General features: G+C 39.3%; 1 protein-coding gene across 1 annotated transcript; it reads right to left on the bottom strand.

The window, feature by feature from the left end:
- Window positions 1–12,804: 12,804 nt before the first annotated feature.
- On the bottom strand, window positions 12,805–14,490 carry LOC107726104 (transcription factor jun-B-like). The gene has a single exon (XM_016535609.1). It carries the CDS (start codon window positions 14,173–14,175, stop codon window positions 13,246–13,248), a length of 930 nt encoding a protein of 309 aa, XP_016391095.1. The 5' UTR covers window positions 14,176–14,490; the 3' UTR covers window positions 12,805–13,245.
- Window positions 14,491–16,291: the final 1,801 nt, after the last annotated feature.

Genomic DNA, 16,291 nt, shown 5'->3' with positions numbered 1-16,291 from the left:
AGGTAACATGCCATACAAAACAATATATAACCACACGCACTACTGGAGCTTTACATGCCTGAAGAAAATGTTAATGAGTGATATTTGTTTGTGCACTACAGGTGTTTGCAAGGGTGTTGCTGTGCAGTTGCTAAGGTTTTCATGTTTTAGTTTGTTGCTAAATGGTTGCTAAGGTGTTCTAAGACTGTAGTTTTTGGCACATTGATATGTGACCCTGGACCACAAAACCAGTCTTAAGTTCGCTGGGGTATATTTGTAGCAATAGCCAAAAATACATTGTATGGGTCAAAATTATAGATTTTTCTTTTATGCCAAAAATCATTAGGATATTAAGTAAAGATCATGTTCCATGAAGATATTTTGTAAATTTCCTACCATAAATATATAAAAACTTAATTTTTGTTTAGTAGTATGCATTGCTAAGAACTTCATTTGGACAAATTTAAAGGCGATTTTCTCAATATTTAGATTTTTTTGCACCCTCAGATTCCAGATTTTCAAATAGTTGTATCTCGGCCAAATATTATCCGATCCTAACAAACCATACATCAATGGAAAGCTTATTTATTCAACTTTAAGATGATGTATAAATCTCAGTTTCAAAAAATTGACCCTTACGACTGGTTTTGTGGTCCAGGGTCACATATGTGTTGTGAGTGGTTGCCACAGTGTTGTTATGCGGTGTTTTGATTGTTAAGTGTTTGCTAATGTGTTCTGAGGAGTTTTTACCAGAGTGCTATGCATTGCTAGTGTGTTGTGGGTGGTTGCCAGGGTGTTGCTATGCAGTTGCTAAGGTATTCTGAATGTTTATAAGTGCTTGCTAAGGTGTTCTGAGGAGTTTCTAACACATTGCTGCATTGCTAGGGTGTTGTGGGTGATTGCCAGGGTGTTGCTTTGCTGTTGCAAAAGTTTTTTATGTTTTGAGTGTGTTGCTAAGTGGTCGCTAAGGTGTTCTGAGTAGTTTTGGCCACATTGCTATGTGTTGTGGGTGGTTGCCACGGTGTTGCTATGCAGTTGCTACAGTGTTCTGATTGTTGAAGTGTTTATACCACTTATGTTGATAAGAGTTTTTACCACATTCCTTAGTATTGCTAGGGTGTTGTGGGTGGTTGCCATGGTGTTGCTATGCAGTTTCTAAGGTGTTTTGAATTGTTTTGAGTGTGTTGAAGTGGTTGATAGGGAGTATTAAGTAGTTTTTGGCATATTGCTATGTTGTCCTAAGGTTTTGTCTATGGTTGCTAGGGTGTTGCTTAGGTGTTCTGAAGAGTTTTTGGCATATTGCTGTGTTCCTAAGGGTTTGTCTATGGTTGCTAGGGTGTTGCTTAGGTGTTCTGAAGAGTTTTTGGCATATTGCTGTGTTCCTAAGGGTTTGTCTATGGTTGCTAGGGTGTTGCTTAGGTGTTCTGAAGAGTTTTTGGCATATTGCTATGTGTTCCTAAGGTTTTGTCAATGGTTGCCAGGGTGTTGCTATGCAGTTTCTAAGGTGTTTTGAATTGTTTTGAGTGTGTTGAAGTGGTTGATAGGGAGTATTAAGTAGTTTTTGGCATATTGCTATGTTGTCCTAAGGTTTTGTCTATGGTTGCTAGGGTGTTGCTATGCTGTTGCTAAGGTGTTCTGAAGAGTTTTTGGCACATTGCTATGTGTTCCTAGGGTTTTGTCTATGGTTGCTAGGGTGTTGCTATGCTGTTGCTAAGGTGTTCTGAAGAGTTTTTGGCACATTGCTATGTGTTCCTAGGGTTTTGTCTATGGTTGCTAGGGTGTTGCTATGCTGTTGCTAAGGTGTTCTGAAGAGTTTAGGTGCATTGCTATGTGTTGCAAGGGTGTTGTGAGTGGTTGCCAGGGTGTTGCTATGCAGTTGCTAAGGAAGGATTCATGTCCGGAGCACAAATGCTGCAGGATGACGGACACACACACTGAAGTTTAACACTGAGTGTTAGAGGTTTGATCAGCACTATTGGTGAGGCAAACATCAGTTAAGAGTGGAGCGCACAGGAGAGAGTGTGTGAAGAGATGGTGTGACTCCAGGCCTGGACACAGCTGGAACCACACACACACACACACACACACACACGCACACAGTGAAAGTGTCAGTTCATGTCACTCTTTCTCACCACTGACATGCTGAACATGCGAAAAGAGAGAAAGTGTGTGAATCAGTGCAATTGGCCTCTCACACATACAGACTGTTTCAACACTGAAATATGCTTGAAATAATGTTGTTTGTTGTTTGTTGTTTCAGTGATGATTTGATGCAATATTTAATGGTTGTAAAAAGTTAAACTAATTACTTATAAATCAGTGTTTAAACTTGAAAAGTAAGACATTGAAACAATATCGCAATAACAATGTTGGAAACAAAACAAAATTGAACCTTGATTCACTCATGAATAAACATTGAAGTGCCAGTTGGAATGATTTATTCTGTGAATGATGTTGTATAATAATACCAAGATAATGCAAGAAGAATTTGGCTGGTCATGTGATCTCAACAGACTTTTCTGCCATTCACTTCTTTTAAACCATTTCAAATGATATTTAACAGTGAGCAGGACTTGATTAAATCATGAGGAATGAGGAGGTGAAGTTATGATTTTTATGAAAGTTCCTGAAGTCAAACATTTTATTTCTTCAGAATAACATCACAAAGGAATAATTCAGTATGCAACGTGAATTAAGACAGTAAATAGAGATTTAAGATCACTGTCTCTATGGAAATGCTGCTGACAGTGAGAATTCATAATCATCACATGCGCACAAGCGTGAGTGACAGAGAAACACACACACACACAAATTTTGTGTGTGTGTGTACATTCAGGAATCATTAATATGTGTGAATCGCTGATGTGTGAAAATAATGACTGACAATATTAGCAGCAGATCTGAGATGTTTTATCCTCATTAAACATAATATTTTTGACACTACATGGACGTAAGATGCCTCATAAGTGCATAAATATTACTTTATTAATTTCATATTTACTTTATCTCCCGGTTTATGACTGAACACTAATAAATGTTAATGATGATAATGTTTACTGTTATTAGATTCATACTGTCTTTTTATTTTATAACTGTCTGCAGTAGGGAATAATTTTCTGTTTTTCAATACAGTATACAATGGTGAAATATAGAGAACAGCAGTGTTATTTTGTATGATTTAAATACTGTTATGGTATTTATAAAATTGCATTGCCTTTTATTTTTATATTTTAAGTTTTCATTTTTTATATTTTAGCTTCGGGTTTTAGTTAGTTTGTTATATGCTTTTGTGGTTTTAAAGTTGTTGTTTTTTTTAAATATTTCTAGTTAGCTTTATATTTTATTTTATTTCAGTTTTAGTTCAACTTAAGTTAGTTTCAACTTGAATGGCAGCATTTCAAATTTTAAGTTTAAGTTTTTCATCTAGTAGTTTATATTTTGTTTTATTTCTGCTTTATTTCAATTAATAAAAACGTTCTAATTTTTAGCAACTGAAAGTGAACACTGGTTGATATAATCACATTTTTACATGTATATATTTTATATTTGTACATTTTATAAATTCAATGTAAATAAAATGTATCAAAAAATAATTGACTACAAAAATTAAATTAAATTAGATAAATGGACACGTCTTTAACTAACAGTTAGAAGAACTATTCATGTTGATTTTGTTACTTTCTATTGTTTATGTATACTGCCATTTTTTCTCTTTCTTTTCTTTTTTCTTTTTTCTTTTTTTTTTTGTTGTTGTCAGAATGCTTAATACAAGTCAGTTATGCACTGCATTCTCAGCATTGCCACAAGAGGCCACTATAGCAGCATTAGTGTGAACTATCTTCTTCTACTGTCAGGTTGGATCTACAGTTTCAAAAGAATCATGCACTCACATGCATCTGTGTTTGTTTGGTCAGATGTACCAGCACGGGCGAGACCTCTGCGAGAGTCTTTGGGCAGATGCTTTCATGACAGTTGAAGACGACCCCGGGGAGGAAGATGGTGTTGAAGACCATAGCTGCGGCTGTCTGACCCTCAGCCCGTCCGACCGAGAGGTGATCGCGGCTCTGAGGGTTCAGGAAGGAGACCCTGAAGAACTGGACACCACCAAGAGCGGCCTGCCACAGTACAGAGCTCCCTGCCCTCCCGCAGGGCCTCAAACAAGCAGCGCCACAGCGCCACCACAGGCCTGGAGGAGCAGCGCCAAGGCTGTACTGCGCAAACGCTCCGTACTCACCAGCGACATGGAGGGCAGCGGAAGCGGCTTCTAGGATAGTTGTGTTCTAGATCCGCTGAATGTTTGTTAATGAGTATTTTATCTTATCAGTGGAATTTACAGTAAACTAATGCAGTGAGGTTTCTACAGTATTGTCTATTTAACACGGTCAACAAAACAATCCTCTGTGAACTAAAGATACTTCTGTAAAATCACATTCTGCTCATTTTAACCTGTTAAAGGCGACATGAAAAGTTGAATTTAGGTCTGAATAACACTTTACAATAAGATTTTGATTGTTGACATTAGTTAACTATAGTAGTAAACAATAAACAATACTTACACGGCATTTGTTAATCTTAAAGGCACAATATGTACGATTTTTTTATTAAAATTTCAGTGTGAGAGCAAAAAAATTTCGTTGTACAGCTGTACAATGACAATGAAAAGCTATTCTATTCTATTCAAGGCACAATATGTAAGATTTTTTTTATTAAAATATCCAAAAACCACTAGAACAGTGTTATATATTTTGCTGACTTGTGTACTTACATTATCCCAAATGTTTCGAAGAATGTTTAAATCCAGAGAAATAAGCAATTTTAACTAGTGACACGGACCGTGTCCATAGTGTCATTGTGTCGCCTGCCAGTGACGTCATAACCCCTCGATTTCTGGTTTTGTTTTGTTAAAAACATGGAAACACCAAAGACGCTTTAATATGTCATGTGTTTTATTAGACAGGTGATGACCGCACAGAGTAGCATTATAACAGAACTTTCAAACGTATCTAGTATGATAAAACAGCGCTGCTTTACCCCACATACGCACGACCGGAAGGAGCGGAAGCGCTAAAGTGTGGCATAATAAAAGCTCCGCTGCTTTCCAGCCGTGTGTCACTCTCGTCTCTCATTAGCAATTGCTTCAGCGGCCTCGTTTCGCTTCGACGGCTTTCAGCCTCACTCTGCTTCATACTACGATGTTAATAAATCTTGAATACATTAGCTCATCCATGAACATGATTTCTGCATGAGTCCCATCGGATTGCATCGGCTGTGGGGATGAAGACGACAACTCCCATGATTCCACACTCAGTCACGGCGTCATCAAACTACGCCTTTGTCTCTTTGTTTGTTTTGAAAACGCGCCCTCTAATGGCGAAAACTTACATATTGTGCCTTTAATGTTAATTTAAACATTAATTTTAAAGTCAAAAGTTGTAGGCTATATGTTAACATTAGTTAATGCAACGGAAACTAACATGAACATTAACAAACATTAACAAAGATTAGAAAATGCTGTAAAAAAAAATGCGTGTTCAAAAGACGGTCACATTTACCACACTGAAAAAAATGGTGTAGAAACATTTTTTACTCAGAAATTACTAGTACAGTATATTTAACAAACAATTACAAAGAAATGGTAAATAAAACGTTGAATTAAACTTGAAATCTTAATGCTTGTAAAACATACTCCTAAAATATTTGTTTTAAGATCTTTATTTACAATGAGTTGACCAGCGGGCGAAATCCAGTCTTTTCAAAAAGGAATCCAAGGATCGAGAAAGTCACGTGACGGGGGAAAACGTCACGGCACATATTTCGCACTGTGTTCAATTTGTTAACGTACTGACCAGTGATGACCGCGATTTTCCCGTGGAACTGGGCTACTTTTGCACTGTTTCCGCAGGTTGTTTATTTGGAGTGATTTTGATAGCCAATTTCCCCCTGAACCCGATTATGCTAGTTTTGGCAGTGATTGGCTTGGTTTTGTTATGCAGACATGGCAACCCTGATAAGGCTATGTTCTCTGTGCGCTGTGCTTTACATCGCTGCACTAGTAATGGATAATGGATGTTTTTTGTAACGATTTTTTTTTTTCTATGTGCCCGCACCTTATGTATTAACTAATGCTAACAAAGAGGAGCTTATTGTAAAATGGCTTGGTTTTGTTATGCAGACATGGCAACCCTGATAAGGCTATGTTCTCTGTGCGCTGTGCTTTACATCGCTGCACTAGTAATGGATAATGGATGTTTTTTGTAACGATTTTTTTTTCTATGTGCCCGCACCTTATGTATTAACTAATGCTAACAAAGAGGAGCTTATTGTAAAGTGTTACAATAATTAGAAATGCGTCACATTACATCAATCAGTGCGCGATCTGCTGTTCTGTAGCTTTAGTGAGTAAACAAATGCGTTTCTATTCTGATCTTATGTGTCTCTAATTCATAAATAAAATTGGAATTTGTTTGTTCTTTTAATTGTTTGTTCTTTTTAAAGCAGTGTGATGAAGTCTTGTTATCATTCAACCGTGTGTGTATGGTACGTGTTTACCGCCACATTTACAATAAATGATTGAACTTAAATCAGTATATAGGCTATTTAATCAGCATGATTTTAAAACAGTAGGCTACTCATACTTAATACATAAATGTAGGCCTATTTGTAATACAGTATGAACATACTGCCATCCTGCTTGTTTTGTGTCCTATCTCTGTGTAATGAGAAGCAGAATCACCAGCTATGCTCTATTACAGTAGTTCCCAACACTGGTCCTGGAGGCACGCCAACACTGCACGTTTTGCATGTCTCCTTAATCAAACACACCTGATTCAGGTCATCGGCTCATTAGTAGAGACTCCAAGACCTGAAATTGGTGTGTCAGAGAAAGGAGACATGCAAAATGTGCAGTGTTGGGGTGCCTCCAGGACCAGGGTTGGGAACCACTGCTCTATTAAACATCATTAACCTCATTTCTTCAAGGCCATGTTTAAGTTTTACGGCACTTGCACCACTAGATGGCGCTATGACCCCATTTTAAAGTGAAGCACAGTTTTTGACAGTGATTTTATACTGAAGTCATGATGAGTTAAACCAGGTTTGACCTTTAACATCTCTTGACCCACATACATAACCACAAAAACTCCCACGGCCCACATGAGATTCAAATGAGCTGAAACTGTAGCTGTATTTATGCCGACCATTGTTATTTTAGTATTAGTCATAAACTATTATAGTATTTCTTAATATTTGAAATGAGCTTTTATTTTTCGACCTTTAGTTAAAAAAAAAGTAAGTTTTGTTATGTGATGTCATTTTATTCGTTTTTTTTTATAATAATATTTCTTAGCCGTAATAGCCTTAATTTACGTTTATTTCGGTTTAGTTTTAGTAAGTTTCATACTTGTTTTATTTCAGTTGGTAACTTTTTTACATTTATGTTTTTTAAATGACTGAATTGATTTTTAATCGTTTTAGCTTTAGTTAACTTTAACAACGCTGATATCGACTCATTAATCAAGATAGAAAATCGGTAAAAGACTGGCCAAGTCAGGTGCAATGAAAATACAAATAAACAATATATAAATCATTGTAATACGTTTTGACTAATTAAAAGTAATAACAATGCTGTTGTATACTGAATATCAACACAACTGAGATTGAGCCATAGTATTAATATTTTATTTGAAGTGTACTGTTATATAGGCCTAATAAAGCAGCTGTAACAGGTAATATTTTCTCTCTTGAAACACTGGACCACATTTCACTGTTGCATGATTTAATTAATGTTCATTTTCACAATGCTTCTAACTGACCCCTGCTTTGACCCACAGGTTAGTTAAACAAATTAAACTCATCTGAGGCATCAATGAGAGTCTGAGCATGCTGGAGTACATGATGTTGAGCTGAAGCAGCCGTGTCGGTGGGTGTTTGATGGAAAGTGTCATCAGAGTTCATCTATCAGCCTTGGAAGGAACAAGAAGGAATATTCATGAGATCGCTGGAGAGATTTGCAGTGTGTGCGTGGGAGAAAGAGAGATATGAAATGTGCCAAAACTGCGTGTGATGGAGGAGATGAGCCCACATTTTGTCGTCATCAGTCACTGATGTTTCTCCTGTGCGTGTGTGTGTGTGTGTGTGTGTGTGCATGAGAAGCTCCTTCTGACAGTCTGTCAGGCGTTAGAAAGCTTCTCTTGTTCTCTAGAATAGAGGAAGTATGAAGAATAAATATTCCATAGTTCTGAAACTCTTCAGGCTGGCTCATCGCGAAGGCAGGATAAAAATAACACACACAGGTTCTGTTGTGAAACTTCGCTCAGTGAGCTTTGACTCATTCATGAGAGCTGCATTTTTACAGGCCTGTGAGCCATTCTCGTGTCAATTAAACTGAAAAAGGGAAACGAGAGAGATACAATCATATTAAACCTGATTAATTAAACTCACCTTCAATATGGGAAAAAAAAACAGTTTCAGGTTAACTCAAATAGTTTTACAGCCATAAGAGAGTCTTTTAACGGTCTTTAGAAACTCATCTATGTACTGGTGAAGCCAAAACACTGAACTGAAGAAGCTATAACTTTCTTTACAGTTTTTTACGATTGCTTAAGCACAATTTTGAAAACAGATTACTGTAACTGTAGACAGATCTTCTTTTACCTGTTTTCCTGTCGAAAAGTCCTTATGACAGATGCCACTGTATATCTGCTAAGATTTGGCTGAACTCTCAGTCCAGCCTCCCTCAGCGTCAATCCGTGGTTCACAACATGGTCCACTAGTGTTGCACGAATGTCATTTGATAAGTTTGGTCCTCTTCTTCTTTGTGCACGTTCTCCTCCTGCTTCAGGTCTTCCTCGGCCTCTGCCTCTTTCTCCTCCTCTGTGTACTCCTCCTCTCACCCTCACTCTTCTTCTGACTCCTTCCATTTTGGTTGAAGGCAGGTGAGCCTACCTGCTGCATTTTTATAGTGCTTAAACCTGATTGGTGTGTCTACAATTTAGCAATCATGTGTTTGTGCACCTGATGGCTGTGTTTAACAGATTGGCTCATAGGTGTGGTAATTTGACAGTTAGTGCTTTGGAATTGCAAGGAAGTGACATCATGATTTACTTCTGTGTCTGATGTATACAAGTGTGTTTAGTGTTTTGCAAATCACTGTGTGTAATGTTTTGCAAATAGTGTGAAGCTGACAATGTGCTTACAGTTGTGCAAATCTAGCCTTGTGTTTTGCTCCTTGAGTGTAAGGTTTTGCTAATTGTTGGAAAAGTTTAATTTTAGTGTGTAAGCAATCGTAAAAAACTGTAATTTAAAAAATCACATACTCAAAAAATGTATACAGCCATCCCCTGACCCCAATTAAAAAAAATCCACCTTATTTTTTTAATGTGACAGCAGTGCCATTTTCCTTACACAAATTAACCATGGTTTTACTACAAATAAACCCCAAAACACCATAGTTTGCCTAGTTAAACTACGATAAACACAAATTAATCATGGTGTTGGTACACTAACCATGGTATTTGTAGTAAAACTGTTATACAATGTGGTTATATGCTACTTAATACATCAAAAAAACATGGTTACTACACTTTTACTAAGAAAAACATGGTTAATCGGTAGTTATTTTAGTGTACAGAGCAGTATTGCAAACTGGTAATTGGTATTATTTTATTATTGTAAAAACACTGGTTTGTAGTGCATATAGTTTTAACGTTTACTGCTCATTGCTATTCTTAGTTATTCACTACCTATAGCAGCTAAGTCTCGCACATTTATATGAAATAGGCCTAACTTATTCTGTTTTGCTAAATAAGGTGGATAAACAGGGTTATTGCTGAACCTCATATAAAAGTCAGCAAACATGGTCATAGAATGGAACAAGTTCTTTTTTAAATGAGAGAGGAGGTGAGAATGTTCCATAACTAAAAGAGCTGTTGATGTGTGTCGAGTGTCAGATGAAACGAATGACGGTGGGGTACACCTTTCAAATCTCCAAAAACAAGCCGAGCGCTTTGAAGTGGCTTCCTTTGATTTCCACCTCGAGAGCGAGCAGAAAAACACGCAGGTAGGTCACTGACGTCAGTGACAGGTGGACCCGAGTGGGCTTTCCTCACCTTGTGAAAACCCCGCTCCCATGCAGCGAGTGGCACAAAAACAAACGTCCCACACGTTTCAGGGTCTGGTTTGGGTTTTGGCGTAGTTAGGACCCGTTGGTGCGTATAGTAGATCATGTGAGTGTCCCACTTTAGGTCCTGAGAGATTGTGGTGCCCAGGAATCTGAATGACTCCGCTGCAGCCACAGTGCTGTCCATGATGGTGAGTGGAGGGAGAGCAGGGGGGTTCCTCCTGAAGTCCACTATCATCTCCACAGTTTTGAGGGTGTTCAGCTCCAGGTTGTTAAGATTGCACCAGACAGCCAGCTCTAGTAGGCCATTTAATGATCATAAAGTAGGCCACATATGCTCAAAAACATATTATTTTTAGTGTTCGGCTATTTATTAAATGAATCGGTTATTGAGGTAGGCTAATTCAGAAGGTTCAGCTCAGGGTCACATATTTACATGCTAATGCTCTTCATTCAGTGCCAGACCCGTTCTCTTTATAGAGCTCCTGCGTCCAGTCGTTCCAGAGGTCACAGTCACTTCCCAAAAGATTCCTTCATCTCCCGAAGACACCCAAAGCACCAAACCACACAGTAATGTAATTACCTAAGAGCAGATTATTCTGCTAATAATGAAAATTAGTCTTAGATTCAGTCCTCCCTCCGTTATAACTAGACTTACTAATATATAGGCCTAATGATTTGCTGATAATGATTTTGTCTTTTATCTGGTGTAAATTGGTCTACACTGTAAAAAAAAACTGTGACATTTACGGTAAAATATTGGCAGCTGTGGTTGCCAGAACTTCACCGTAAAAAAATATGGTAGCAACATTTTAGGTTTTACAGACTTAATCTAAATTCACAATAAAATGCAGTATTTCATTAACTGATGCAATGTTAATAAACCAACATATTTAAGTACTAAAATCTGTTTTGAACCATTGTAATGCACTGATAACCACCAAAAACTGGTGGTGATGAGAAAGTCACATGATGAACCAAAGCTCATCACAAACAGTTTGTCTACGAGCTGAGGAGGACAATACTTATATATAGAAGGGGCACAGTGTCATTCACACAAACACTAAACCCCATCATGGTGACACACATGATACTGAAATAATGCAATAAACATTAATTTAACAACATTAGATGTACGATTAAACCCTAGTCAGGGCTGTACAGTGCGACATCGCACGTGCTACAAAATAACTGGTCTGTGCAATTAATAAATTTACCACTGTAGCAAGCCTGTGATACAGTTTTGCATGTTCATAACACAGCCGCTTAATAGTGTGAAGTGATTTCGTTGTGCCTAGTGTACACAACTGATAAGAAAAAAACTAAGAAGAAACATGTTATTTCAACAAAAAAAACATCAAATATGAAGTGTCATGCAGGGAATTCTGGGAGTGTCAATTTACGTTTTTTCACTGTAAATTATACAATTACTTTTTCTTTTTCACTTCCAAAAACCGTATTTTTAACAGTATTTTACTGTAGAATCACATTAAATGTAATTACATTTATTCACCTAATATAGTATGGAAACTTACTGTTAACAAGTTAAAAGGTTTTTACTGTAGCATTTTTACAGTCTTTTACTGTTAAAATCACAATAATTTTTTACAGTGTATATAGCCACTTTAGGCTGTTTTTCAACAGTCATATTATCTTATTCAGAGATGCATTGAGATTCAGGCTTAGCCTACTGAATCTGATCTCTTCACATATCCTTCAGCTTCCAAAAATAAACTTCATATCTGAAGTTGAAGGTGGATTTTTGACCCGACCTCTTTTTGACCTGTTATATCTCTGCATAAAGTTCATCAGTGTGTTTTTCAACATGATTATATTCGACACGATTTGTAGTCTGAAGATAAAGAACTAATAACAATTTATAATTGATAACAATTTATATTAATAACATTAATAACAATTAATTTTTTTCGGTTTATTTATATTTATGCATGTGTATTTTATTCACATCTTATTTTTATTATCGGTGTGTTGTTGTTGTCTCCGTGTACTGGAAGCTTGTGACACTAAAACAAATTCCTTGTATGTGCAAACATACTTGGCAATAAAGCTCTTTCTGACTTCTGAGTAATAATAAAACAGTCAAATATTATTACATTTCACTAGGCCTATTATACCTTATACAGTTCATATATTATCATGTATTGTACTAGTAATAATAATATATATGTATATCAAAGGTTTCTGGATATATTCTGAATGATAAGTTTCGTTTATTAGCAGTAGCATAATTTTTTCCTTGTAAGCGTTCAACCCACTAAGCTCCGTGGAAACACACACCATCCCACATGCTCACAGTGGTCTTGTCCAGCTTCGGAAATCCCCTCTCTGCTCTTCAGTCCCGCAGATGCTGGAGCGGTGAAACTACTCCACCCGGGCCTGTGGGCGGGGAGTGACGTACGAGGACCAAAAACCACCATATATGGATGTGCTGTTTGACGTCAGTAGGAAAGGTCTGGCGCCCCTTGTGTGAAAGCGCAGACGCAGGAAGTGCGAATCAACCCACAACCCACAGAAAACAGCTGATTACGCTACAAGCAGTGAAGAATAATATCATAATAATTCATAATGTTCGTGTTTTCAGAACGTTTTGTGGGTGAACTACGTGTGGACTTCGAGGAACGGTCAGCATAAGAGTTACATAACATATAATATTATATAACACAAATGAAAAGCCATAGACTCGAAAGTTATATTTCAATATCTTTACTTAAATAAACAGCGCACACATTAAAAAAAAAAAGACATTGTAAACATGTGACATCGCTAATATAGTGTCAGGATCAACCTGACTAGTACAATAATTTATGAGTTCAGGAACTGTTGTGCTGCACGACAATATCAGATGCGTTTACATGATCAAATACACAGCTGATCATGATTTTAAAAATGCACACACATTATTGATACGGAGTCGGCGACTGGCCTTTCCACTTCGTCCTTGGCACCCGGCTCCGGGGGCTCAGAGTCCGTTCTCTCCGGTTCCGGGTTTGCTCGTTTTATTCGGAACCCAGAACGTGTCCAAAACGCCTCATCTGAGAGCCTGCGAGTTCCCAGTCCCGTTCAGTCGTAGAACATACGCGATTTCCAGTGTTATTTCTGCGTTGGCTATAGTGAAAGTCCAACCGCGTTTAAAACGCTTCCATCTTACTTGTCAACATCAGCTGACAGCCGCTGTTCATGTGTCTCAGGACCTTCTGTTTGAGTTGGGCCACCTGGTCCCGCAGGACGGAGGCTGTGTTGGACAGCCCGGCGTTGTCGGACTTGAGAACCTTCACTTTATCCTCCAGCCGGACGATGCGTTCCAGCTTGCGCTTGCGGCATTTGGTGGCCGCCAGACGGTTCCGGAGTTTCTTGCGTTCCGCCTTGATGCGTTCCTGGCTCTCCATGTTGATCGGGGACATGGGTGGCGAGCCGTCGCTGCTGTGCATGTCGGGAACGGTCTGGGGCTCCTCTTTCAAAGGCACGAAGCGCTGCGGGAGGATGCCGGAGTGCTGGAACCCGTGCGCGTTTTCCGGGTGTTGGCTCTGCTGTATGTGAGGCGGCAGGTAGTTGATGGTGGTGGACGGGTGGCTGGGTGCTGGGCAGTACGCGTTGAGCGTCGTGTAAATGGGAGGCTCAGACTGCAGGGAGGAGCCGAAAACGGACGCAGTTGTCGAGCACGTCGTCACACCGCCGGCTCCAATCGACACGTTGAGCGGGGGCATCTGGTTCATCTTGTGAAGATCATCCAGAGCCTTGACGAAGCCCTCCGCGAAGCCCTCCTGCTCGTCAGTGATTCCCCGACCGTAGAGATACTGGCCCGGTGTGGGCGTCGTGAGCACCCCGTTGCTGGTCTGGATGATGAGCCTCTCCAGCTCCGGCGAGGCCAGTTTGAGCGAGCAGACATCAGCATTGCTGGTCTGATAGAGGTCCGATTTGAGGTTTCGATAGGGTTCGGTCAGGTTCAAGTGCATGCTCTGTTTCTGGAGTTTATAGTCGTGTAGTGCCGCGTCGTGGTGACCGTAGCCCAACAGAAACGAGTCGTCGTGATAAAACGGCTGCTCCATTTTTGTACTCATAGAGGTCTTCTGGAAAACCGGCTTCTCGCCTAGTGTGCCTGACAGCTCAATGTCCACTTTATTTCAAGTGTAAACCGTGCAAAAACAGCGCGAATAACGATGACAGTCAAAGAATCCGCGTTCTGTCTGCTTCCACTCTGTATCGATGCTCCTCGTGAATGACTTGAACACAAACCAAAGTCCCCAAAAATGTCAAGAATAACGCAGCAGCAACAATGAGACGCTCTTGAGCCGTGAATAATTCAGAGAGCCCGTCTGTTGAAAGAGAGCGCTCTTCAGGAAAGATGTTCGCTGGATTCGTTTTTATAAGCAGCTCCCGCCCCAACGGCGTCCACGTCACACGCCTCGGCACGTCATTGTCGGGAACTGCTGGGACAGTAAACAAGCTCGAGGGCGACGCGCGAGAACAGCGAACCGGGCGCATTCGAAACGGTTTAGGAATAGCCTATATTCTAATAGAGTCTATTAGACTCTATTAACACCCCCCCATAACACCTGATTCAGATCATCAGCTCGTTATAAGAGAGCTCCATGCATGAACTGTGTTCCGATTGACATGGTCCTTACACAGTGCTCACTGCTCCCTATAGGCTACTCCCTGAGCACGGGAAATCCGTTGAAGTTTACTTCACTTCGGAACATTCATTCACTGATTCACACACACACACACACACACGAAACTTACTAAGTATGATGTGTGACATAATAAATAAAAACTAGTTAAATTAACGTCTCGCGCACTTTAATGCCCTTTTGAATGGAACATATACGATCCCTTCGAACTGGAATCATACGGAATAGCCGATCCTGTGATGTCCACTTCACAGGGCACTTACGCTCGAATAGAACATTCAGCTGAAATGATAAGAGAAACACAAAAGAGGACTGCAATTGAGAACCGCTGTTTTAGGGTTTAATATGATTTTGATGCGCGGACGTGTTAGCGTAAACACAAGATGTAACAGATAAAATGACATTATTATGAAAATGGCGAAAAGAGTTTTTTATCAAAGCAAATTTGGTTGATTTTATCTATTATTGCTGTATTCGTTTTTATTGTTTTTCTGTCGTAGGCTATAGCCTAAACAATTGTCTAAAAACGTCAGATTAGGTAACACAGATTTGAAGACCAAAATCTAGCCGTTATTTTTCATCTTGCTGAATGTGCAAGTTAGTAAAAGAGACAAGACTGCAAACATTCAGTGTCGCTGTAGTCTCTGCTCATCACGGACCCTCAGACACCCGCTTCCTGTGGGAAGTTTACAGTCCAAATATGGGCATCGTGACGCGGAGTTCCTCTTCGGAGGGAGCGTGAGTTGCCCCGCCCACTTCATCTGGATTGTCACGCAGAGGCGCGTTGTCGACACTCACGAGAAACACCTGCTAAAACAAGCAAGCAGTTCAGAAATCCACACACAATGACAAAATAACACGTACTGAATCCCAAATAGAAGTAAACATACAGAAAATGCCTTTTCAATAGTATAACAATGGTCAATAATTAGTTTAAACGCCAGTCTTCTAAACCATGCAGGTCAATAGGTTATTCATCGTTTGGATATTTAGACTCAAAATTCAGGTTCAGCAGTCAAATTAGAGGCTTTCTTTCACAAACCACTGCGGCTCTAGAGCTTTTTCAGATATAGTGATGCTGTATGTAATGATAATGTAGCCTAGCCTATATAATGATGCTCCATAATTACTTTAACGTGAGCCATTAATGATTACTTAATTCTTAAGTATGTAAATAAGGTCAGTCAGTAATTTTAGCAGCATGTTGTTTGTACTCTAGTCACTTTGAGGGAATATCATGTTTTCACGGAGAGAAATGGAGTCGGTTGCTTTAAGGCCTTTTGAGTTTGTTTGATGTAGGAAAGTCATATTAAGCATGCAGCAACAGCAGTACATTGACATGAATCAGAGTGTTATTTGATCGTTTTGGTCTTCTCAGGTAGTTCAGATGTCCGGCTGACGTCCCACTCCGCACCTGTGCTGCTGTGTGTTCAGTATGTGAGGTGTCATTTCCACCCACCTGAAAGCAGCTCTGTCCTGAGAGCGCCGGGACAAAGAGAGCTTCATGAGATCAGGTTGAACTGATGCAGCTGCTTTATTAAAG

Source organism: Sinocyclocheilus rhinocerous, unplaced genomic scaffold, assembly GCF_001515625.1.
Source record: "Sinocyclocheilus rhinocerous isolate Xijiao unplaced genomic scaffold, SAMN03320098_v1.1 scaffold3055, whole genome shotgun sequence".
In the NCBI taxonomy this organism is placed as follows: Eukaryota; Metazoa; Chordata; class Actinopteri; order Cypriniformes; family Cyprinidae; genus Sinocyclocheilus; species Sinocyclocheilus rhinocerous.
The sequence above is the reverse complement of the archived record's forward strand: the minus strand, read 5'-3'. Positions and strand labels throughout refer to the sequence as shown.